At 36.9% G+C, this 26235-nt stretch overlaps 1 protein-coding gene across 1 annotated transcript in view; it reads left to right on the top strand.

The window, feature by feature from the left end:
- The window catches only part of MYCBP2 (MYC binding protein 2, E3 ubiquitin protein ligase), a 185752-nt gene that overhangs the window by 146162 nt on the left and 13355 nt on the right, over positions 1–26235 (top strand). The window contains exons 61-79 of the mRNA XM_010003518.1: positions 246–1889; positions 3074–3243; positions 4031–4275; positions 4983–5147; positions 5921–6078; positions 6514–6710; positions 7903–8052; positions 9953–10113; positions 11063–11219; positions 11855–12079; positions 12700–12765; positions 13990–14229; positions 14369–14458; positions 15419–15499; positions 16802–17068; positions 19852–20135; positions 20430–20526; positions 23535–23654; positions 25324–25425. Of these exons, the coding sequence (XP_010001820.1) occupies positions 246–1889; positions 3074–3243; positions 4031–4275; positions 4983–5147; positions 5921–6078; positions 6514–6710; positions 7903–8052; positions 9953–10113; positions 11063–11219; positions 11855–12079; positions 12700–12765; positions 13990–14229; positions 14369–14458; positions 15419–15499; positions 16802–17068; positions 19852–20135; positions 20430–20526; positions 23535–23654; positions 25324–25425 (4619 nt within the window). The remainder of the gene's footprint in view (positions 1–245; positions 1890–3073; positions 3244–4030; positions 4276–4982; positions 5148–5920; positions 6079–6513; positions 6711–7902; positions 8053–9952; positions 10114–11062; positions 11220–11854; positions 12080–12699; positions 12766–13989; positions 14230–14368; positions 14459–15418; positions 15500–16801; positions 17069–19851; positions 20136–20429; positions 20527–23534; positions 23655–25323; positions 25426–26235) is intronic.

The following is a 26235-nucleotide window of genomic DNA, read 5'->3' as shown; positions in this document are numbered from 1 at the left end:
CTTTTGGTACCTCCATAGTAGTGTTCTCTCTGTAAACATTTCCTTGCACTTGTTTATGTGTATCTTTGGGAGAAGAAATGTACTGAAAATATTCTAGGGGGAAAAAATTGTTTCATTTCATTTTGATGTGAACAGAAGCATGTATTTGATTTTTTTCTCGCGTTCAAGCCTTTAATCCTTGTTTTGTGTTACTAAAGCTGTCACTATCAAAAAATAATAATTTAATTCTAAAATATGCTAAACAGGTGACCGAATGAATTTCACAGGAGCTGCTAGACCAATTTCTCCAGCAGGAAAATCAGAGATGTCATCAAAGCACAGGGCTGACAGCAGGTCACCCAAGCTTGATGTGCGAATGAATAGAGCTGCTGCTGACCAGAAGAAACCTAGGAATACAGAAGGATTATCTGCCAGTGAGTCTCTTATGTTGAAATCAGATGCTGCAAAATTGCGGTCAGACTCTCACAGCAGGTCTTTGTCCCCAAATCATAACACTTTGCAAACACTAAAAACCGATGGAAGAACAACTACTGGTTTGAGAGCTGAATCCCCAGGCCCAGGAACCCGGTCGTCTTCTCCAAAGACAAAGACACTTACAGCTGTTAGATCTGGTGCTAATTCTCCACGATCCTCATCACCCCATGACAAAACTCTACCTCAGAAAGCTCCATCCCCTGTAAAAACAAAGCTTGATCCTCCTCGAGAACGCTCCAAGTCAGATTCTTACACATTAGATCCAGACACCCTTCGCAAAAAGAAAGTGCCACTCACAGAACCCTTAAGGGGAAGGTCCACTTCACCCAAACCAAAAATTAATGCAAAAGATGAAAAACCTGTTACAGAAACTGAAAACAGAGCTCCTTCCCCTCATGTTGTACAAGAAAACCTTCACAGTGAGGTAGTTGAAGTCTGTACTTCAAGTACTTTAAAGACTAACAGCATCATTGATAGCACCTGTGAAGACAACACCGAATTTAGAAGTGTGGATGATGGTTCTAACAAAGTTCATTTCAGCATTGGAAAAGCACCGCTGAAAGATGAACAAGACATGAGAGCATCTCCAAAAGTGAGCCGGAAATGTGCTGGTAGGCACACAAGACCCAAAAAGGAGAAATCTGGCTTTCTTTTCAAAGGAGATGGTTCCAAGCCAGTAGAGCCTGCCAAGCAAGCGATGTCACCTTCTGTTGCAGAATGTGCTAGAGCTGTATTTGCTGCATTTCTCTGGCATGAGGGAATAGTTCACGATGCTATGGCTTGCTCTTCTTTTTTGAAGTTTAATCCAGAGCTGTCCAAAGAGCATGCACCAATACGAAGCAGTCTTACTCAACAACCTGCAGAGGAAAAAGAAACCAAGTTGAAAAACAGACATTCGTTGGAAATATCATCTGCTCTTAACATGTTCAACATCTCTCCTCACGGACCTGATATATCTAAAATGGGTAGCATCAATAAAAACAAAGTCCTCTCAATGTTAAAAGAGCCGCCTCTGCATGAAAAGTGTGAGGATGGAAAAACTGAAACTACCTCCTTTGAAACAGCCAGTCACCACACAATGAAATCCAAGTCGCCTCTTCCATTAACACTGCAGCACTTGGTGGCTTTCTGGGAAGATATTTCTTTAGCAACTATAAAAGCAGCTTCCCAAAACATGATTTTTCCAAGTCCTGGTTCTTGTGCAGTCTTAAAGAAGAAGGAAAATGACAAAGATAACAAGAAAACCAAAAAAGAGAAAAAGAAAAAAGAAAAGGTTGAAACTAGGCCAAGGGGAAATCTTTTTGGTGAGATGGCCCAGCTTGCAGTGGGAGGACCTGAAAAAGACACCATATGTGAGCTATGTGGAGAATCCCATCCATATCCAGTGACTTATCACATGAGACAAGCTCATCCAGGTAAGATTACTTACTTTCTAATTCCCATGATCATCTGTAAAATACATTGCACACACACGGTTTTGTAATAATTACTGTTACGAAAATGTTTCTGACTGTCTCGTCTAACATTTTAACACAGTTCACTATATAAGCTGAACTAAAACTTACACTTACAAATAACTTCTACATTTGTGTACATAATTTTAAGTGGTTATGGATCTAAGCTTTCAGAGATGCTGAAGACAGTTGTATAAAACAAGGCCAAAATGTGAGCTGACTTTAGAGTAGCTATTCAGAAGCATGACAGTTGTTACACCCTAGGAGTTAAAACTCTGCTGAGAAAACTGAAAATAAAAAGATGAGCTTGGTAAATTAGAGTTTCTGTGTTGCCAAAAGTTTTCTATTGCTATTCTACTGTGAATAACAGAAAACTTTCATTTATCTGCTGTGTCAGCACTGGCTCTCAGTTTGAGTCTGTAGGCAATTTGTATTGTAAAATACAACTGGAGTCTGTGTCTTTATGTGGGTCCCTGAATTTTTTCAGGAGTTTGTTTAATTTTAGGAAAATTAAGTAAATCAGTTCTAGATAGGCATTATGTTAGCTAGTCAACTGAGTTCAAAAGATATGTAGGTTGTGTTTTCTTTAGGAAAGGGATCATTAATACCAGGGATTAGCTACAATGTAACACCTAGAAGTAGCCTTGTTTTTTCTAGCTTGTAAACATAGCTAATTTTTTTGCCAGTTAGTGAAGTTCAGGTTGATGTTGTGTGCACTTATTGTAGCACTGTATGCAAAGTTAAAGCAAAATTCAGCAGTCTTCCTGAGAAGTGCTAATCAGCAAAGGAGTGTATTTCATTCCCTTTTAAGCTTTGTTAGATGGGGTTACATTTTTTTGTTTGTTAAATTATAGATAATGTTGGCTAATGTATAATACTGACCCTACCATCACTTAGTTGTCTGAACAGGAAGCTGTTGATGATTGGGACAAGCTCATAATAAAAACTTGAAGACTGCAGCATACTTGGATTCTTTGGCTGCTGCTGGGACACATCAACATGCACCTTGGTTTTTAATCATTTCAGAGATACACAGCAAAGGAAAAAATTAGGCCAGGAAAAGACAAGCGTCTTCCTTCCCCCTCTCTATCCCTCTTTTACAATAATAAATAATACAAAATAACTTTTTTTCATCTTTCATGTAGGTTGTGGCCGTTATGCAGGTGGCCAAGGTTATAATAGTATTGGGCACTTTTGTGGAGGATGGGCTGGTAATTGTGGTGATGGTGGTATTGGAGGAAGCACTTGGTATTTGGTTTGCGATCGGTGCAGAGAAAAATATCTCCGTGAAAAGCAAGCAGCAGCAAGAGAGAAGGTAATTTCATCTCTTTTTGATATATTTAGCTCTCTGTCTGCTTAACAGCACTGCCTTCACAACTTTGAAATAAGGGAGGGCCAATTTAAAAAAAAAAAAGATTTTCAGAATTTTGGAACATTTTGGAATATCCACTTACATCATTAATAGGTTAAAAATAATAAGGTAGAAACTTTGCTGCTTCCTTCTGACCATATTTCTTCCCTTCAGACAGTGGTGTTGGTTTCAAATTCATAATTTTATTTTTTTATCCCAACAGCAGCATTGAATGTGGTACCTAATTTTTTTAAAGTGTGTCAGTTTATTTAACTTAGAATTTCATTTTGTTCGTTTACTGAAATATTAGTACTGTTTTAACTTTATCTGTTTATAGTGCCTTTAATGAGCTTAATCTCATCATACCACTGGATACAGATGTCAAACACTGGGCAAACTAGATAAATTTGTAATGGAAATAGTATGAAAGGTGTTCTTATATTGGTCTTTTATGACCAAATTCAAATTCTTGCTTTAAAAGTATACAAAAATGCTGAGGTTTTAAGATAAGCAGAGCAGTGCTAATTCAACTTCATTTTTGAAATGGAATGTTTTTGCACACGAAGTTCAACATCAAAACTTTGCAGCTGCTTGTTAGAAGTTTTCGAAATTACAAAAAGGACAGAAGTGCCATTTTTTAATAGAAAACAATGTATAACAGGCAGAGTCAAGCTCCTCTAGTGTAAGTGACACTGTCAATTTGTCCTGTGATGAAGTATAATTTAAATACACCTGTTTAAAATTTCTCTAGATTAAACAATCTAGGAGAAAACCAATGCAAGTTAAGACTCCTCGTGCCTTGCCAACTATGGAAGCTCATCAAGTGATTAAAGCCAATGCACTGTATTTACTGTCACTGAGTAGTGCTGCTGAGCCCAGTATCCTCTGCTATCACCCTGCAAAGACATTCCAGTCTCAACTTCCCAGTGTCAAAGAAGGAATTTCTGAAGACTTTCCCATTAAAATGCCATGTCTCTATCTACAGACTTTAGCACGGTAATTAAGGAAGTTTATGAATATTTATTTTAATACTCTTCTATTTATCATGCTGGATATAAAAAACTGTGTGACTAAACTAAGCTGAAACTAACATGTAAAAATACCTATTTTCCTAATACTTTATAATCTGTATTGTTCCTTTATTTTCCATTTCCATGATCTTGTTCAATTTCTTAGATTGCGTTTGCTCCAAGGGTCCAGTATACCCTGAGTAGCCTTTGGATGCTAAATAGTTTTTTTAACAATTTCATTTCTGTCCACAGAATTTATAATTACCTGAAGAGTTTAACTTGGTGTGTTAGTAGCAGAAAGAAGTATGTGCTACTTTCCTTTCTTCATAGTTAAAAATAGTAAGAAATAACCCAGGTGACTTGTGCTTACCTGGTATTTCTAAGTAGATTCCACTGTAGTGTTTAATATTTATGACGGATAGACATTTGGGCTTAAAATACATAGTGAAAATACCTAATGAATATACTAAAATGCTAAAAGAGAGTAAAGGGTTCTCCCCACTCCCTGTTAGTTGAAAATGCCCTTATTATGTTTTCCACCAATGCTTATGAGTCCCAATCAGCTTAATGCATTAGCTGAGGGATCAGTATCATTGGCTAGCTAACTCCATTGGCAAAGGACTTTTGTCTGTGTGTGTTTCAGAAACTTGTTCATAATCCTTAATCCTAATTTTAAAATCTAATTTCATGTAGGCATCATGAAAATTTTGTTGGGTACCAGGATGACAACCTCTTCCAGGATGAGATGAGGTATCTGCGCTCAACTTCAGTACCTGCGCCGTACATCTCTGTTACTCCTGATGCAAGCCCCAATGTCTTTGAAGAGCCAGAGAGTAACATGAAATCTATGCCCCCAAGGTACTTCCTTGTAATTCAGTTGGCTTGCCTATTAAAAATTCACTCCATAGATGTTTCCACATGCATTCTTAGGGCAAATTTGGCAAAAATCTCTCTAAAAAACTTCAAACTTTCCATGTAAGTCATTACATTTGTTTATAAAGCACTTGCATGCTTTTTCACCATGTGTAATTCTAATAAGTGTTTCTTCTTTTGAAGCATTTAAACAGTTATTAGGTACATAAGACCAGCTTTCATGCAGCAGTAGCATAATCCTTGGAAAAGGCTAAGAGACCTGGGGCTTTTCAGTCTAGAGACTAACGGGGGACCTAATTAATATCTATAAATACATGAGGGCTGGACATCAAGAAGGCAGGGACAAGCTCTTTTCACTTGGGCCTTGTGATAGGATGAGGGGCAGTGGATTCAAACTCAAGCACAGAAGTTCCACCTCAACATGAACTTCTTTACTCTGAGGGTGACAGAGCACTGGAACAGGCTCCCCAGAGAGGCTGTGGAGTCTCCTACTCTGGAGACTTTCAAGACCCGTCTGGATGCCTTTCTAAGTGATCTGCCCTGGTTGGGTTTTTTGGGGATTTTTTTTTTTATGGGTTTGTTTTGGTCCTGTTGTGGCAGGGGGTTTGGTCTCAAACTTTGGAGGTCCTTTCCAATCCCTAATATCCTGTGTTTCTGTCATCATGAAATGCATGTGTTATAGTTATATAGTTATGTATCATTCAAATGTGCTCCATCCATTCATTAATGGGTCTATAACTTCCCTGATTTCTTTGCAGTTTGGAGACCAGTCCAATAACAGATACAGATCTTGCCAAGCGTACAGTCTTTCAAAGGTCATACTCAGTTGTTGCATCAGAATATGACAAACAGCACTCCATTTTGCCAGCACGTGTGAAGGCAATCCCTAGGAGACGAGTCAACAGTGGAGATGCAGGTGAGAGCACAGACATCAGAAACAGTTAAAAATGTTCAAGGATATTACATTGGATTTGCAGTTCTTTTTGGAAACTGTAGACAAATATGACAATTTTTAAATAAATACATGTAATGGCTCTTACTTCCATTTAGTAATAAACATGAGCTGTTTACCTGCACAGGATTAGCTTAAGAATAGCTCAGAATTCCTGTGGTTCTGAAATTTGTGGTGCATCTTTTGTACATGTTTTAAAAGCCCTAGTGACATTTTCTTTCTCAGTTAAAGCCTCATTTTTCCTCAGTGCCTTCTTCAGCACATTTCTTCTTATAGAAAAAATGAGCAAAAATAACAATTCTAAAATTTTTCTGTGTTCTTGAATTTTTTTCTGTGGCTGTAAAATGAAAATGGACAAAGAATCTAATGTATGCATATTTTTATGCTTTTGAATAGAAGTGGGGTCCTCTCTCCTGAGACATCCATCTCCTGAACTTTCTCGGTTAATCTCCGCCCACAGCTCTCTTTCCAAAGGAGAGAGAAATTTCCAGTGGCCAGTATTGGCATTTGTAATCCAGCATCATGATCTGGAAGGACTTGAAATAGCAATGAAACAAGCCTTACGGAAATCTGCTTGCAGAGTCTTTGCAATGGAGGTATTCATCTACTAACAGATCTTGTGTGATTAAAATGAGACATCTGTAAATTTTGTCTCTGAATTTTTCTAAAGGCTTTTTCATCTAGGTTAACAAAAAACACAGCAAAAAGTAATTATTTTGTAATATTCTGAAAGTTTGCTTACTTGTATCAGTGACTCTAAAAGTTATTAATACAAAATTATTACCTGTAAACTTTCTTCATAGTATGTCTTTTATGTAAAAAATGTCTGATAAAAGAATATTAAGGCTGCAAAAATCAATTATACACATACCATGTTCTCCTCATTTGCTCAGCATCTTCCTCGTCTTACTTGCCATTCCTTTTCAAGTCTTGGATTGAGTGTTACTTTCTTTGGAATTGTTTTAGTGCTGGCAATATGAAAATATTTCACTGCTTCCTTCTGAGATGTGTGAGTGCTACCCCTGTTACATAGATAGTGAATGAGCAACCAGAAAGATCCATTAAAGATTAATTACCTCACAACCAGCTAGAGGCATCCTAATTTATTTTTATTATTATTTATTGGTTTTATAACATTTTTTCTGAAGTTGTATACAGCACATGTGTTTTTCAGGTATTTGTAATGTGAAAATATAGGTGTTTTTTCTCAGATAAAGTAAAAAACACACTTCTGCTGTTAAATACCAGTGGTCATGATTTCCAGACATAACATGCATGAGTATTGCAGCTTTTAGAAAAATGTAAGAATGGTACCATTTTTAAGAACATTTTTTTTCCTCTGCTATGTTGATTTTTTTGGAAGTGACTGAATTTTTTTGATTAATTTAGTCAATGGCAGAGACCAAACAAGGAAGCAATCTCAACCTACAGAGTTTTACATTAGAAAGGATCTTTACTTTGTTAACCAATTTGAATGGCAAGGAGTGCTGCCAACACATCTGTAATAATCTCTGAAAATACATTAGGACTTTCTTTTTCATCCTTAAAGCTTCTTTCAAATAACTTACTTTTGCTTATGGTGCTTGTGAATTACATCCCCTGTAATATAGTTTTAGTTTTAATGAACTGTCTTAACTCCAGAGCTGTGTATCTTGCTTGAAGACTTCTGCATAATTATTTGCCTGTCCAAAAGCATCAGTGCACCTCTTTACAGAAATGGTTTAAGAAATTATTTTTCTCCAGGTTTGCTTATCCAATTGATAACTCCTTGTGTGTATCTTATTTTAGGCTTTCAACTGGCTTCTTTGTAATGTCATTCAAACTACTTCTCTTCATGATATTTTATGGCATTTTGTGGCTTCCCTGACTCCTGCACCTGTGGAGCCTGAAGAAGAGGAAGATGAAGAAAATAAATCAAATAAAGAAAATGCAGAACAAGTAAGTGAGGTTCAGCCTTCCTTTTGTAAATACAGTATCTCTCTTGATTTTATAGTGAATTTAGAAATATGTTTATTATAGGTAAAAACCAAGCCAAACCACACACATACAATAACAAACCAAATAACCCCTTAATCCTCCCTATGTGAAACAGGATTTTAACTGTGGAATAAAATTCTTAGTCTTAACTGGTGGTTGAATTCTTTTGATAGTTGTAGGTAAATTAATTTTTCTTTTAAAAACATCACATTTTCTGTATTGATTAGTTACAGTCTTTTAATGCATTGTTTTTAGGAGTATTCATGGGAAAGAGGAAAAAAAAAGCACAAACATATTGCTAATGCAGTAGCAAAATATTTACTGTTTGCTTTTCATTCTTCTATGCTCCAAAAAAAAAAGGAGAGAGAAGAAAGAAAACATTTTTCAGGGCAGCTTTGTTGTTTGGTCTTCTCAGTTTTTCACTGTTCTAAGTCTATAGTTAATTCTGGAAAGCTATAGTTGCTTAAGTATTCTGTATATATAAACCTTATTACCTATAAAAGTAATTACATGTACACTAGATATAGTTAATCACAGAATCCTAGGAATTGGAAGGGACCTTGAAAGATCATCTAGTCCAACCCCCCTGCCAGAGCAGGGTCACCTAGAGCACATCACACAGGAACGTGTCCAGGCGGATTTGAATGTCTCCAGCGAAGGAGACTCCACAACCTCTCTGGGTAGCCTGTTCCAGTGCTCTGTCACTCACAGGAAAGAAGTTCTTCCTGATACTCAAATGGAACCTCCTGTGCTCCAGTTTGCACCCATTGCCCCTTGTCCTATCACTGCACATCACTGAAAAATGCCTGGCTCTGTCCTCCAGACATTCACTCTTAACATATTTGTAAACATTGATAAGGTCACCCCTCAGTCTCCTCCAAGCTAAAGAGACCCAGCTCCCTCAGCCTTTCCTCCTAAGTGAGATGTTCCACTCCCTTAACCATCTTAATCACCTTTGTGGCTCTAATGCAGTGATGTAAGAAAAATCTCTAGTTAGTTCAGAAAATGTAACTCTAATGTATTACTCTTCCAAAAAGTACCTTCATACAACCTCTTCTGGATTTAACTCTTGACTGAAAACATGATCATGTCCACGTTAGTGCTGTTAGTAAGGCAGGGTCGTTTTTATAATTTCAAATCTAATCCAGTTTTGAAATTGGAAGTTCTGAAATGTCATTTCAACATTGCAGCCTTGGTACATTGCTACAGTTATTTACAAAGCAACTCTAATCTTGTCCTAAACTTTATGTGGGATATTAACTTTTCTGTGTTATGTCAACATGCAGATTATAAATCTATATACTTATTTTCAAGTGTGCAAATTCTTGTATGTATACATTAAAGCTGATTTGCAGTAACTCTGTTTATTATATTCTGAATATTGTTTCTGTGCTTGGCTTAAACAATTTTCTGCCTTTAATAATTTCAACTGCTACAGTAGAACCACTGCTGAAGTGAGGGAAATATGTTCCTACTGATCCTTATGCTGGTCAGCCTCCAAAAAAACAAATTATCAAAAAGGTTTTGCTACTCAAAAGGCTTGTTATTAACAGCTGGAATATGTGGTGGGTTTTTTCCTAGTTTGATTGTTGGTTTACAGATTATTGCAATGTAGTGTTACACATGTATGAATCATGAGAAATATGTGGCAGCATACAGTAATACTTCCTGAATTCTTTGTTTGGTGTTCATGTATAACTTGTTGTAAAAATTCTCCAGCAAGAACTGCTTTGAATTCACATAGATTATTGGATTGCTGCAGTTATTCTTAAGCCAAATGTCATACATGTTTTTATTTCTATTTATTTAACCTTTTTTCTCTGAAAGTCTGTTAACAACATCAAATTGCCTTGCATCTTAGGAAAAAGACACAAGAGTATGTGAACACCCTCTGTCAGACATAGTGATTGCTGGTGAAGCAGCTCACCCACTACCCCACACTTTTCATCGCCTTCTGCAGACAATCTCTGATCTTATGATGTCTCTTCCCAGTGGTAGTGCATTACAGCAAATGGCCTTAAGGTAAGCACAAATCAGGAAAATTCTTTAAAAGTCTGGAAACTTTGTCACATCACAGATGAAAAGAATTTGCAATGTAGATAGGAAATTGGAAACAACTCTGTCCTTGTGTATAAAGGAGCATGTCTATCCTTATGCATCAGAAGGATAAATGTGAAAGATGTATGTGTGTGTTTAGACTTTGTAGAGAAAAATGTACTTGCACTGAAGTTCTGTAGTGTATCCAGTATGAAAAAAAGCATATTGATGAATAATATCATAGGATCATATCATATCATGGAATGGTTTGGTTTGGAAAGGACCTTGAAGATCATCTAGTTCCAACCCCACTTCATGGGCAAGGACACCTCCCTCTAGACCAGGTTGCTCAGAGCCCTATCCAACCTGGCCTTGAACACTTCCAGGGATGGGGCTTCCACAATTTCCCTGGGCAACTCATTCCACTGTCTCACCACCCTCACAGTGAAGAATGTCTTCCTAATACCTAATCTAAATCTCCCCTCTTCCAGTTTCAATCCATTACCCCTTGTCCTATCACTACACACCCTTGTAAAAAGCTCCCCCCCAGCTTTCCTATAGGCCCCCTTCAGGTACTGGAAGGCCACTATAAGGTCTCCTTGGAACCTTCTCTTCTCCAGGCTAAATAGCCCCAGCTCCCTCAGCCTGTCTTCATAAGAGAAGTGCTCCAGCCCTTGGATCATCTTTGTGGCCCTCCTCTGGACTTGCTCCAAGAGCTCTATGTCCTTCCTGTGTTGAGGGCTGCAGTATGGTAATATCTGTGTGTGTGGTAGCAGAATACCTTTTGCTCAGAAATCTGTCAATTGATAAGCAGGCTTAAACTGTTTGAATTTTTTTCTGTGTTTCTCTCTCGAGGATACAATGTAAACAACTATATATATATAAAAATAATTTCTGTACTCAAAATTTCAAAATCCACTAAATGTATTTTCAGGTGCTGGAGTCTCAAATTCAAACAATCTGATCACCAGTTCCTGCACCAGAGCAATGTTTTTCATCATATCAACAATATTTTGTCTAAATCTGATGATGGGGATAGTGAAGAGAGTTTTAGTATCAGTATTCAATCTGGTTTTGAAGTCATGAGTCAGGCAAGTATTTCACCACTCTCTCAGAAGCAGATCTCTCAACTCTCATTTGCCAACAGCCTGTATTTCCTGTGATCATTCTGTTTGAATTAAAACATTCTTTATTGTCATGTTTTCTTCAAGGTAAGTCAGTTCAGGATCTTGTCGCTGATACTCAGGTTCTCATGTTTAGCTTTAGAGGTTCAGATATTAAGCTGTAGCTTGTATATCACTCAAACTTGTGTTTTGGAGCAGTGCTTGTGAGTGCTTGTTTGCAAGTACAGTATTTGGGGGTTTCTTGTAGTTCATTTATTTGGTTATTTCTCTTTTAAATGCTATGTACTTCCAGTTCTTAATTGTTTATATATCTTTTTCTCTGTTATTCTGAGGAGCACAATTAAATACTCCCAATGAGTAAAGTGTTTTCTTCAATTTATTAATACATTTAGATATTTGCTATTGTATTTAGTTGTTAGCTATTAATATTTCCTTTGGTTTGAAGGGCTGAACATTTTTAACAAATAAATGACAAATTTCTTCTTTAATTCAGAGATCATATTGCTCAGACAGAAATGTCTGTATGATTTTAACAATTTTAAATAGTGCCTGTATTTGGGCTTACTTTCAGATATTTTAAATATTTTCATTTGTTTTCACAGGAACCGTGTATAGTGGTTTGCCTAAAAGACCTCACCAGCATTGTTGACATTAAAACATCAAGCCGACCTGCCATGATTGGTAGTTTAACAGATGGATCTACAGAAACTTTCTGGGAGTCAGGAGATGAAGACAAAAACAAAACTAAAAACATCACAATTAACTGTGTAAAAGGCATCAATGCACGTTATGTGTGTGTTCACGTAGACAATTCCAGAGATCTTGGGGTAAGAGGAGCACAAAATGAAATGTTTCTCATTGAGGGTACATAGGCAAAGCTGTATATCTTTATCAATCAGGAACCACCATTTTCTTTGTCCAGTTCAGTTTGTAGTTCTAATTCTGAAGCTCACATTTGAAAGTAAAGTTTCTTATTCCTGTGGTTTTCAAAACAGTACCTGAAATGATCAGACCAATCCAACTAAATTTGAAGACTGCATGAACCTAAGAGTACAAAACTGAGTAGCATGTTGAATTTCAGTGCATTTTCAAGCATTTACTTATGAAGTAAGTTTCTTGCCTGCTCACAGTTTCAGCAGAAACATTCAAATAAGGAGTTTTCATAAAATCCAAACTATTTTCTAGGCTTACTACATTTGTGTTTATTGATCTGTACAGTAACGTTACAAATATTTCCTTATTTCACCTGCAGCTTAATACAAGATTAATTTTTTTTTTTTTTGAGAGCATTCTGCTTTGGAATTCTTTGTCCTTGCTTTTGATCACTTTATAAATTTCTTTTTCTGTTGAAACAGCGTGTCTCTCTTTTTCATACATATTCTCTTAATACAAAAGAAATGGACTGGTCCTCAGTTGAAGTGTTTTGTTGTTTGCTTATCTGTTGCAGAACAAAGTGACTTCAATGACCTTCCTAACTGGCAAGGCAGTAGAAGATCTCTGCAGAATAAAGCAGGTAAACACTTCAACATTTGATACTGAAACATTGCCATCATTTTTTGGCTGCATATAGGGACAGATACACACCTCTCTTGCAGAGTTCTCTTTTTTGTGAGAAGACTGACTTGGTGTGCCTGGCTAAATAAAAGAGTCCAGCAACATGGCGGAGCTCAGCTGCTGGACTCGTGATCATTAATACACCTTGTTAGCTTGCTTGCTGGCCTTGTTTCTCTCTACTCAAAGAAGAGGGCCAAGGCAGTTTTCCAGTGATGATTCACACCTAGAAGACAGGCAGGACTTAATTCAGCTTTGCTCTCTCTCTTTGCTGAACAGTCCTCTGACACATCTCCAACAGTCTTTTTCTCCTCAAACACACCCACAAACTGTACCCTAACTCATGCATAACCTGTCTCATGGTATTTAAAAACAACAACAACAAAGTTAGTCTTGTCTGCTGCAGCACAGTTCAATGCAGACAGTTGGAATTAGCATTGAAATGGGAAAGAACAAACATTAGCTTGATTATAAATGAGCCTGTGGACATGAGAGAGGGCTCACTTGGCTTGGGGCTAAGTAGAATTTAGGCCCGCATGGGTTTCTCTGAGCAGTTCTGTGAGACCCTTCACAGTATTGGTTTTTGGCTTCCAGTAGCACCCTCGGAGTTTAAATCATACAATGTTATTTATGTTCTTTTTCTAAAAAAATACTTATTTTAAATTAAACTTAATTTGATTCAGTTCACTTGTCTTTTTTACAGTTATTAAATCCTGCATTTCTTAATAAGGATATTGGATGCTGACATCCACAGAGTTACAATTTCTTTGGCAGGAGTTCATGTGAATAGGGATGAAACAACTACTGATAATTGTGTGTTATTTTCAGTTAAATCATGGTGGGCTTGTCTTTTAGTTAAAAGTATTTAGCAAATGTTAGTTCAAAGTCTGGGTTTTTTTTAATATCTGAACAGTTGCATAGAGGATAAAACAGGCCACTATTTCTAATAGCTTTAAAGAAAAGCAATAAATGGCTGTATGTAATTTTCTTCAAGTTTGAGATTTTTTTAAAATGTGAATTCATGAGGTTGAATACTTTTATAATCAAACATCATAGTCTTACTGCTCAGGATAAAAATTTAATAGCAAACACTGTATTAGTTCCAGTGGCATATGATGGGTTTGTTTTAGAGGTGACTATTTGTTTCTGTAATGTCAGTTCCCATCTTTACATTCCTGTTTAATAGGTAGACTTGGATTCAAGACATATTGGCTGGGTAACAAGTGAACTTCCTGGGGGTGATAATCACATCATCAAAATTGAATTGAAAGGTCCAGAGAACACACTAAGAGTTCGGCAAGTGAAAATTCTTGGATGGAAAGATGGTGAAAGCATCAAAATAGCAGGCCAGATTTCTGCAAGTGTAGCTCAACAAAGAAACTGTGAATCTGAGACACTGCGAGTGTTCCGACTCATTACATCACAGGTGGGATTTTAATGATGTATTTATTATACACTGAAAGTAACTATAAATTGTAGGCTTTCAGTGCTTTATGTTTTAATATAAAATGTAACATTTGCACAAGATTATCTTTTGAGATAAGGTGATTGTCTCTGTCTTCCAGGTATTTGGAAAACTCATCTCTGGAGATGCTGAGCCAACCCCAGAACAAGAAGAAAAAGCACTGCTGTCTTCCCCAGAAGGAGAAGAAAAAGTACACAATGTATTTATTTGTATTCTATCGATAATACTTTGCTGAAAAAATGATCCAGCATGGTTTGAACGTTGTCCTGTGTCTTATGCTGCATAGTTTTCAGAAAATCAGAAGTCACAATTGCTTTTTTTTAAATTGTAATTGATATTTTTATTAGTAACTTATAATTAGGGTGCATGGTTTAATGGCAACATTGTAGCAATGATGGCACAAAGTATGCCTACCCTTACAGAAGTACTTAACACCTGCAGTAATGGTCAATTTGCAAGTCCTTCTTGCCTATTATCTTGTGCCTCAAGAGGGGGCTCTGTTAAAAAAAAGTATTAAGAAACCACACTAGTATCCTTTTACATAGTATCCTCTCCTATCTGCCAACAAGAATTAGTTTAAGAAGCGTTCCTGAAAAGCTCACCCTATCTCTCTAACTGTCATGTTTAATAGCCAAGATTTTACTGTCCTCAGTGAAAGTAATTTCATTTTTCAGGTGATATATTGTTTTGTTCTGCCCAGTACTTTGTGGCAGTAAGTTCCATGACTAATTACACATCTTGTAAAAGTGTATTTTTCTCATGTCTGTTGTGTGGTAACTTGTCTGTTTGCTGTTTCTTTTATTGTGAAATACATAAACTGAAAAGAATATTCCCTGCACTGCTTTATAGATACTTAATCAGTGATTTTGTTAAGCTACATGAAGAGGCTGAATCTCAGCTCATTATACTTCACTTGTTTAACTTACTGATTTTTTTTTCTTTTCATGCTCGTTTCCTCTTATAAAGTAAATGCATCTAAAAGGTTTTTCGTAACCATAGTTAAATTTATCTTGCTTATGTATTTTACTCCCCTGTAACAAAAAGCAACAAACCTTTAAAACAGTTTGTTGAAATTCCATATTAATTACTATAGTAATTAAGGAATGTTCTTGAAACTCTTGATCTAATATTAAATATGCTTTTTATGAAGGCAACATCAGATGCAGACCTGAAGGAGCACATGGTGGGGATCATATTCAGCCGGAGCAAACTGACAAATTTGCAGAAGCAGGTTTGTTCATTCTGAAATGTTTTGGGCATCAAATGTTTCTGTGTTGTAATAAGTATGTTCATTTTCAGTGAATATAGTGCCTTTTACTTTACACTTTCAGTTCTTATATTGTTCTTTTTTTTTCATTTTAAATAGTATCCATGTACATTTTATATGAAATATCTCATGAAATTAACACTGAAAAAATCTATTTAAATTCTATTAGACTAATTTTAAAATAAACCTTTTAAAATTGACTTGTACATGGTACTTATTTGTGCTTGCTGATTATAATGGCGTAATAGTAGACCCTCTCAAATTTCTAGGAGAGATTTAGTGACAGTTTGGCATGTTTTCTCCCAATTTGTGTAGTCAGAAAGTATTTAGGTTTGCTAAAATGTAATCCTAGAAAGGAAAACAGTTCATAGATTCTTAAATTTTTCTTTCCTGTAGCTAGTGAAAGTTTGAATTTGTGGCTTACCTTATTTATTCCAAACATAAAGCAGTAATTAAGAGTGTGTTTTTTCTTTTCAATACTTAATTTTTAAAAATATAACAACCAAAGCATCTTTTATATTATCTTCATGACATCGATCATGAGACAAACATTGCTGTAAAGATTTTTACAGGAATACAAGAGGCATTACATTCATTTTTAAGTTTGTTGGATGAGTCATTCAGAATCTACTTTTTTGTCACCCATCTTAGCAAACTTTAAAATCTCTTAAATACGGTTTTTAATAGGGTATTCATAAAATTAAAACATGGTTGCTAAAATGTTTTAATCTTCCTGAATAGTAAACTAAACAAGAGTCTTAAGTTTTTTAATAAGTCTTTTCTCTTGTGGATGTTGAGTAAATGTATTTCTTTGAGTTTATTTGCATGTATTGTTTTTAACCTGAGTTCTATGTAAAAAGCAAACTAAAAGGCAGGAACTACAATTTAAAAAGTTTTATTTAAATAACATTTTCCAGAATTAAGATGAGCAAGTTCGGTAATAAATCTTAATTCTTAATTCTAAGGAATGTAATATTTAAATTTAAATATGAATTTTATCCATAGCTTGAATTTCTGTTGAAAAATAATTCAAGCACAGGCCAAATTTCACAGGTTTTTTTCCCTTTGGCTCATAGTTGTGATGTGCATAAAACACAATCTGTTTCCCTTTCTGGAAGTTTTTTAGACTTCCTTTTTATGTGGGTGTTTCTGGGGGGGTGGGCGTGGTTCTTTGTGGGGTGTTTTTGTGTTGATGGTTGTACTCCAAGTGACCTCAGAGGCCCTTTCCAACCACGGCGATTGATTCTGTTGTTTCTGCTTGGCTAGGTATGTGCTCACATAGTCCAGGCCATCCGAATGGAAGCAACCCGTGTGCGGGAGGAGTGGGAACACGCCATCTCCAGCAAGGAGAACGCCAACTCGCAGCCCAACGACGAAGACGCCGCTTCTGACGCTTATTGCTTCGAGCTGCTCTCGATGGTCCTCGCGCTGAGCGGCTCCAACGTCGGCCGGCAGTACCTGGCTCAGCAGCTGACTCTGCTCCAGGATCTTTTCTCATTGCTGCACACTGCTTCTCCCAGGGTGCAGAGGCAGGTCAGTGCTGACTGCTCCTTGTCCCTCTTGCTATTCCGAGGAAAAAGTTGTGCGCGGGACTGTTTTAATTTTTTTGGTTGTTTTGCTTCAGAAATGTTTCACCAGTTGTGCTCGTCTCACCCCTGTATTCCACATGGGGAATAACTAAATAAAGCAACTCAATTTTCTATTGCAGTCGTGAGCAGAAGGCAGACGTTTATGAACATTTGAGAACAAAGCACAGAATCTTTTTTTGTAATTTAAGTGTCAGGGTTTGGGGTTTTTTTTCCCCCAGTTTTTGAATGTGTAATAAGAAATTATAAAGTCTTATCTGTTTGATAGATAAATACAAGTATACTCCAGCACCACCACAATTTGACTATGTAAAAACTATTTGTAAGACACACAAACAGTGTGAAGGCTACAGCTATGAAATTAAAACAAACTCATTTTTTGGGTGTTTGTAATGCTTTGTCTCCAAGAGGTAGAAATGAGGTGCGAGAACCCAAAATTGCTTAATTAATCATCATCATGAAATGAAATCAGCAAACTACTCTGAATTGCCTTTGAGTAACACCATTTTCACCTTTTTTTTCCTTATTCTGAAGGATTTTGGATAGGGCAGGATAAATTGCCTTCTCAATTCACACATCAGAGGGACGTACGATTTGCTTGGCAAGGATTGTTGCTGAAATAAAATAGGATGCCCAAGAGTAATTAGTCGTTTTACATGTCCTAATGGGGGTCTTTTACATAAGCACACAACGTTCAATTTGGAGTGGTGTTGCTAAGGTTTCTTCAGTGAATCTTACTTCACTGTAGCCCAGTTGTTCATGTTTTCAGCAGATTCATTCACATCCTGTTAGGTGTGTTCAGTTTGTCAGGTATTTCTGACACAATGACTAAGAGTCTCTTTTCTAAGATGGAACTTCAGACTCTCCAGTTGGCCCTGCCTTGTGACTGCCAGTATTTAAAATTTAGACCAGGGTTGTGTATTACATTCCAAAAAAAGAGACTTCTTAAAGGTCATGTATTGCATTTCTCTACTTTATTTATAAAGGACAGCATCATCCAGAATTACTACATGTAATTACAAGGTGTTTCTTTTAAATGTCAGAGCTGTTAATTTCCCATTTCTCAAATGTATTAAGTTTGAAAGCTGGTTTAGTTATTGCAAATAAGAATTCTATGTAAAAAGCAGTTTTCAGGTGTGGAAGGAAGTGAGGTCACTGTTTGGTTTTTCCAGTAAGATCTCATGACACTTCATTGTGGGGAAAGAGTCTGAGAAAGCTACACAGGTATCCCCACATATGTGCTTCATATGCACCAAATCTTGGTAAATATTAGCATGATTTGAGTATGCCATAGTTAATTAATGCCCTTTTAATATCATGTTTGACCTTGAGGCATAGTGACAGCTAGAATTAGGGGATTACTAATGGTGGTCTTGCTAAAACATCATAACAGATGAAGCAGAGGCTTCCCTGGTTGAGATTAGACCTTGAATGAGTAGAGCATGGTTGAAATGTCTGTCAAATGGACAGGACCTAAAAATCTAATGTGGTTTGAGTATTTCATATTACGCATCTATAATGCCCGTATAGCCTGTTGTAGGTAAGATGAGAGGTTTTTAATTAGCATTGTCTGTTATTGTTTGTTATTGATCTGGCTGAGTCCTTAGCATCTCTTTGACACTCACAGCCTGAGTGTAAGACATAGTGTGAAACTATGCAGTTCCTTTCTAGGCAGTTTCCTTTGGGCATCCTCAGGTAGAGCTTTTGTATGGTTCTTTCAGAACTTGAATGTTGTCTGAGTAAATGTGTATCTCTATACGCATATGGACATACACGTATATACACATATAGACATATAACATAGGTAACACACTAGCTTGTTGTTACAGCCTGCTATGCCTTCTCTAGGTGGATTTTTAGTTCCTGTTTCAGAAGTTTTTTATGTCTCATACTCTGCTTTTTCCAATTTTCTGAACTGTCAAAATGTCACATCTCAACTTGCCTGAAGGAAGATAGTGCCCTGCTTAGTAATTCTGATATATTGCAGATATGCAAAATACTGGGTTTTCTTCTAAAAATGTATCTAGTTTTGCCAGGGAACATTGAAGGCTTGACAAATAAGATATGAAATGTCAACTCCTTAAGCTTTCATACATCTTGATTTGGGCCAACCTTTGCATGATGCAGCCAATTTCAACCCCAATTCTTAGTAGAGTTGAATCTTATAATTTCAAGACTTCTGTTACATCCAGAGCAATTGTCACAGATTTCCTATTAAGAAATGTCAGTTAGAATATCAGAAGGGAAACAAAAGGAGCAGGAAAAGATTGTCATAGTTCTTAGTACCTCAAGTCAAGTACTTTGTTATCAGAAGTTTAAAGTGTCTAATGGTTCTACCACAGAATTTCTGACATCTAAAGATTCATATGTAAAGATTATTTGCAACGTGGGTAATATGTCTGTAATATGCAAGCAAATCAGAGTTGTAGAAACATCTGTATCCCTGTTACCCTAAGTCCAGTGCCAAGCATAATTTTGTTAATATTTGAAGACTACTGTTTGAGTGAGATTGATTCTGGACTCTTTAGCCTTGTCTCACTGCATACCTAAGCAAAAACTTCAAAATATGATAGAAAACCTTACAGAATTTCTTAAAGGTGTGATTTAAGTACAGAAAGTAGATTCAGTCCTTCTTACTAGAATAACTTGTGAAAAAAGATTTTCTGACTTTTGCTTTAAAACTCCAACTGTCTTGGTAAGAATTGTGCTATTGTGATTTTTTATCTCCAGGTAACATCATTACTAAGACGTGTTTTGCCTGAGGTAACCCCTAGTCGCCTGGCTAGTATTATAGGAGTGAAGTCTCTTCCACCAGCAGATATAAGTGATATCATTCACTCAACAGAAAAAGGAGATTGGAATAAACTAGGTATCTTGGACATGTTTTTGGGATGCATTGCCAAAGCTCTCACTGTGCAGCTAAAAGCCAAAGGAACTACTATAACAGGGACAGCTGGCACTACTGCAGGCAAAGGAGTTACTACAGTCACACTTCCAATGATCTTCAATTCCAGGTTTGTTTGAAAAAAAAAAAATATATATATATATTCTCAAGCTAAATGCATAAAATAATTACACTGTTTGAAGTCAGTTATGTTGTCTTTTGTAAATTCAAAGAATTATGTAACACTAAAATAACACTATGAGTCATGTTAGTGATTTTGATTTTTTAAAAAACAGAACAAAAGAAAAAAACCAAAAACACCACAAACACCTGAATATGTGCACTATTTCTTTGTGGTGGATTTTCGACAAGTAGGAACTAATTACTTGGCTTCACTTTGTTTATTTCCTTATGTCATTTGCAGCTACATTCGGCGAGGTGAGAGCCATTGGTGGATGAAGGGTTCAACACCAACACAGATTTCAGAGATAATTATTAAACTCATTAAAGACATGGCAGCAGTAAGTTTCTATCCTTCATATGTGTGGAGGATATTCAAATAGTTCTGATCATGAAGAGTACATTTGTCATTACTAAAACAGTATTGGGTGGAGCTGATAAATGTGGGGTAGTCTCAGAAAGAAAAAGGTATCGTTTTCTGGGTAGAGTCTAGGCTTATGAGCAGTAGGAAATTATTTCTGCTTCTGCTGAGCAGAAATCCAGTTTTGAAATAAGCTTTTAAAGAAATCAATTGTACCAGAAATTTAAGAATTCATAATTATGTATAATTTTCCTCATTATTGACTTAGAAGCCTATTTTTTTAAGTCTTGAGCACTCAAAACTCCAATTGAAAAGTGTCTCTGGAGTAAAAAGTGTTGTTTTCATGTAACTGTATGTAGATTTTGTATGTGGAGTTTCTGGTTAAGATTGCATGTTAAGATTGACTTATTTCAGTTGTACTGAAACCTACATTTATAGATGTTTATTACTTTAACCATCTAGGCTGAATTTTTTCATAGTTGTATCTGCTTTGGGGCAGGTTTTTTGGCAGAAGAATTTGGTGAAAAGTGATTCAGCTATTTCCTAAAAACAGTATGGGCAAAAAAACCCAACAACAACCAAACAGGCTCTGTGTATTGTTATAGGAAAAGGAGTTTAGTTGGGATTGGTTTTGTTTTCCTTAATTCTGTACCTGTTTCAGTGAGATGCTCTAAATGACCCAGATTTTCCTCTGTGATTACCCTTTTGCAGCTATTTCAGTATGTTCAGCTTTAAAGTCCTATTTTCTAAAACATTCACTGTGCTTAACTTAAGGAGATCCCTTCCCAAAGTTGCTGAAACTGGATGGGTATTTTCTGCAATTGCTGCTGTTGATTCTCACCAAGATTTCAGAACCTCACAATTAATCTTTCGTTAAGAGTTAGTGCTGGTCCACACATAAAGTGATTGCTTAGTCTTTGCTTCAGTTACTCCAGTGACTAGAGAGGAAAGGTCTGTTGTAGGTGCCACTGTGATTCCACAGGATGAACTTTTGTTTGTGCTTACTTTAGCAATGTTTTAGGAAATTGTATATAAAAACTAGGACCAAAAAAAATAGCAGTTGCCAAGACAAGTACTCAGAAGACAGTAAATGCCAGGATTAACATGGTGCCGCCTGTGTGTATATGCCCAAATGTTTTTCCCAGGCACCCCATTGCTTTCAGTCTGTAAGTTGCAACATATATTGGGAATTAATTGGGGAGGGGATAATTTATTCAAGATCTTTATCCTTTTTTAAGGGTTGTTGCCAGTATCATTTGTAGCCAGTATCATTTGTAGCCAGTGTCAGTAGGTATGCTTTGGGTAAGTGGAAAAACGTCAGGGAAATAGTGTATTCTCTTCTGCAGCATTTTTAAATAGTACTGAGTAAGTCTTGAATCAATCTCTGTGATCCTTGTTTTATAGGATTCTGCCTCACATGATGATGGGAGAGCCTGTCCCTTAATGAACAGCTGATTAAAACTAAGCTGAGCAGAGACATTTGCCAGGAATAAAAGAGATTAGTAGAAATAGAAAATTACTGTCAGACTAGAATCAGATGCTTGTATTTTTGTCTAAGCAGCTCCTTTAACCATTCAAGACTTTCATCGATGAAAGTGCTGCATTTGCCAATATCTGGTTCTCCAGAACCATTGCAGAAGCATCTAGAATCAGATATGGCAACTTGTATGCATATCCACAGTCTGCTGGGCTTCCTCTCCCACCTACCTGATTGTTCTCCAGTAGTGCTGGCTGTTGGGTGTAGTGTTTTGGGTCTTGAATTCTCCTGTTCAAGCCATTCTACTTGGAATGAATATGTAACTATTTATTACAAAAAATAAAGGAATCTAGTCAGTCAGGTAAAGCATAGTCTTCTCAGATGTGGATATAAATCCCTCTTTCAGTAGATTCTACATTGGATGCTTTAAGTGTAGCAGCTCCTAAAGGAATGATTGGGACTGAGTTTAAAGTGTTCAGTAGCCAAATAATAAAGACTCTGTTCTTGTCTGAAGAAGAGATCTGAACTTTGTTTCCTTTCATTCTAAATGAGGGAGACCTGACTGAGGCTATTCAAGGGTGAGAGTAATAATGTTTCTTGATTACATTTTGTAAGGGACCTTTATGGTTTAGGCATGCTGAAAACTTGTTCAGGGGTTCAGCTCTGCTACCCAAAAGAGGGTGAAGGATAAGAGGGGTCCTAGTTTAAGAACCTTTCTTTAAAGCTTCTTAGATCTGCTAATTATCCACAGGCTGACATCAGCCTTACTAGCCACTTCATAACAGTTACAAATGTGATTCCTTTCACTTTTTCATCATTTGTAATGTGTAGGTACCTACATCTGAGTTAGTCACTTGTAGCTTCCTTTTTAGAGTCCAGTGAGTCTCAGTTATTTTTGTCACCTTTATCATGAGGTTTAGAAGTTTAGAAATTACTTTAAGAATTTAAGGATTCAACAGTCTCTGAGGTTATGAGTCAGTGCTGTAGGCTCAGAATTCTAAGGTTGCTTTGAAAAGTATGCTACAGTTCTGATGTTTCCTGTGTACTCTTTATTTCTTTGAAACTACGGAAATAGTGGAGGATATTCAGGAGGCCCAAGCTAGGGGAGTGAAGCTGATTTCTCTAGGAACCCACTGTAGTCTGTGTGTTGTTCACAGTCTCTTATTTGTGCTCCAGATCTGGATCTATTTCTGCATGGTGTGTGGGGGAAGAGGGGTGGGCCTTAGCAATATGCCCTTTTATTTTTCAGATCTTATGTCCTCTACCTATTCCAAGTTAGTTATTCCAGTAGTTGCTTAGAGACTGCTTTTGTCACATGAGTAATTGAAAACTATTTTTTACCTATCTGTCTGATGTGAAACATCCGATTTGTCAAAGTCATCCCTGACTTCCTCTTTTTCTGTTCTAACTTGAGATCCTAACTTAATGTTGCTTGTAGCAGCTCTAATTACAGTTTTAGTTGTTCTTAATATTATTAAAAGCTGTAATAAATTGAGTTTCCCCTTTAACAGGGTCATCTGTCAGAAGCTTGGTCCCGTGTGACAAAGAATGCTATTGCTGAAACCATCATAGCTCTGACCAAAATGGAAGAAGAATACAGATCACCAGTGAGGTGCATTGCAACAACCAGAGTAAGAACTTTACTAAACTTAACATGAGCTCATTGTAAACATGTGGTAGGAGCCCATCCAAGAGCCTTACTCTATTTTAGAAAAAGCTGCCAAATACAGGTTGTTTCAGGAAACAATGCATACTGTGTCCAGTTTATTTTCAGGACAGGTACCCTAACTGAGGCAATCATTCTTTGTCCTAATAAAAGTTTTGCTTTCTGTGTGTCATAGCAGTTTGAGTTTTCTTCTTTGTGGCAAAAATACACCAGGAAAAAGTGAATTTTAATTAAATATATATCTTGGGTACCTCCCAAGTAACAAAGAATAATTGTTACACGTTTGGGGTTTTATCCTTACAGTAACTCTGCTTTAAGTTTTTGATACTTGCCTTTCATTAAATTTATGAGATCGTCTGTGTGGAAAATTGCTCAGTGACTATCAGCTGTCTTTTTCCAGCTCTTTACACAATTATTTGAAGTGGTTTCACTTTTAGGTCATCAGCTGCCACATCTCAAGGCTATTATGAAAGCACTCAGTAACAAACACTCTAGGACCATTAAGTTAAGCTTCACCTGGGTTTTAGTCTCAAAATGAAAAATCTTTTGCTGATCCCTTTATCATTTACCTGGGGTGTGTTGGTATTTTTTCTTTGTCTTCTTCAGTGACTCTTTTGTAGAAGCTTGGACTAACTTAACCTTAATGAATTGCTTGAAATACTACAAAAAGAATTCTTGTAAATTATGACATTCCTACCACCTTAGGAAGTACGGATTTTGGCTTCTCAAGCGTAATTACTACATGTAAAAGAAGAGGTTCGCAATGGTTACAAGCATTTGACATTTACATTGTTTTCCATCTTAAAAGGCTGTGCCAGTTGTCCTTTTTCTCTCCTTACATACTCCCTGCCCTTTGGAAGACATGGTCTGAGTGCCACCAGCTCGTGCTGGCACTGTGTTAGTTTCATCAGCTCTCAGCAGAGCCCTGAAGGTCAGCCTGGCTCTCCTTGTGAACAAACTTAGCTCTGGCATGGAGGTGTGCCTTTCTGGGAGGAGTCTAGCAGAGTTTTTCAATTAAAGCCGTTTTGCTTAAATCAAACCTGATCAAATCTATTGTAAAATGCAGCTGTCAAGTGCATTGCAGCTTGCGTTGCAAGCCTATGGACAAATAATGCTCACCTCTTTAGGACTTCACTGTAGTCAATGGAGAGGAAGAGAGAAAAGCTTTCTCTGAAGGATAGCTCAGAATCCTCTTCTAGGTGATCTTAAATGCCCCATGCAGTGTTTTTTTGTTTTGCATTGTGGGGATTTTTTATTAGTCTGTGTCCTTGAATTTCTTCTTCTCCCCAAGAGCCTGCAATGTTTGGGAGTGATATACAAGTCTGTATTTGCCATGTTTCTCTATGATACACTCTGGTCTTTCTGCACTGTTTCTCTCTTGTCTGCTAACAACTGCATTTATGACTATAAGGTGACACACCTGAAAGAAAGAGGGTTGTTCCAAAAGTTCAGTAAGCTTTATTGTGTGCTTTTGGAAAATAAACTTGTTCTGTGGGTGGGCTTCAGCTAATGATGATACAGTTTGCAGGCAACAGTGGCATTCTCGACTGCGAAAGCACTATTTGGGATTTTGGGGTTTGTGTGGGGTTTTTTTGTATTGCTAAACCATTTAATTCTACTTTACCTTTCAACAGCTGTGGCTGGCCTTAGCATCCCTCTGTGTGCTTGATCAGGATCATGTTGATAGACTGTCCTCAGGAAGATGGATGGGAAAGGATGGACAGCAGAAACAGATGGTGAGACTGAGAATCATATTTTCCTGTTTGATTTACTCAGTAGTCAAATAATTGAGAATAATGTTAGGGAAAGGTCGTATTTGTGTTCTAGACAAGTTCAGAAAAAAAAATACTCCAAATTAAAACAGTAAGGCAGCAATTCTACTGATATTCGGGATGGAGCAAGGCCTTTCTAACACCTGTAGGATGGAATTTTGAGAGTAGATTGACTCAGTTAAATGTGTCACCTTCTGACAGAGCTTTTTTCTTTCTATCTGGATCTCTCTCGCTTAATAAATCAAATATTTTGTGTTCCTCAAGAACTTCTTTGTAATTTAACTTCCTCTTCTGCATCTCGGCAATTACCCCAAAGAGAAAGAAACTCTAACTGAATTCAGTAAAGCTACCATTTACCCAGAAGATTTACAAATTTAATATGGAATATGATGGATTCATCGAGTTTCTGTTTATATTTTTCCATATTGCAAAAAAGCTTATGTTGTGGGTTTTTTTTAAATATAAATCTGGAAAGAGAAAAATAATGAAGCTAGCTAACTTGGCTAGATGGATCCTTGTGGGAGGCAAGACAGTGCCTTCCTGCTAGCAACTGAGGGAGGATACTTAGAGGAAAGAAGCCTCCAAAGCAGTTAGTAGAGGTGGAAAGAGAGTACAGGAGACACAGAGCTGCAGCAGCAGAGACTAAAGTTCTGCTGGAAAGGAAGCAGGCACAAAGGCTTCTGAGGTGGTTAAGAAGGTCAAGGGACTTCTGTAGAGCTTTGAAAATGTCAGAGGAACAGCCAAGACAGTCAAACAGAGATACAAGCTGCTGAA

This window comes from Chaetura pelagica, unplaced genomic scaffold, assembly GCF_000747805.2.
Source record: "Chaetura pelagica isolate M959 unplaced genomic scaffold, ChaPel_1.0 scaffold106, whole genome shotgun sequence".
In the NCBI taxonomy this organism is placed as follows: Eukaryota; Metazoa; Chordata; class Aves; order Apodiformes; family Apodidae; genus Chaetura; species Chaetura pelagica.
Note: the sequence above shows the minus strand (reverse complement) of the source record. Positions and strands in the feature narration are given on the sequence as shown.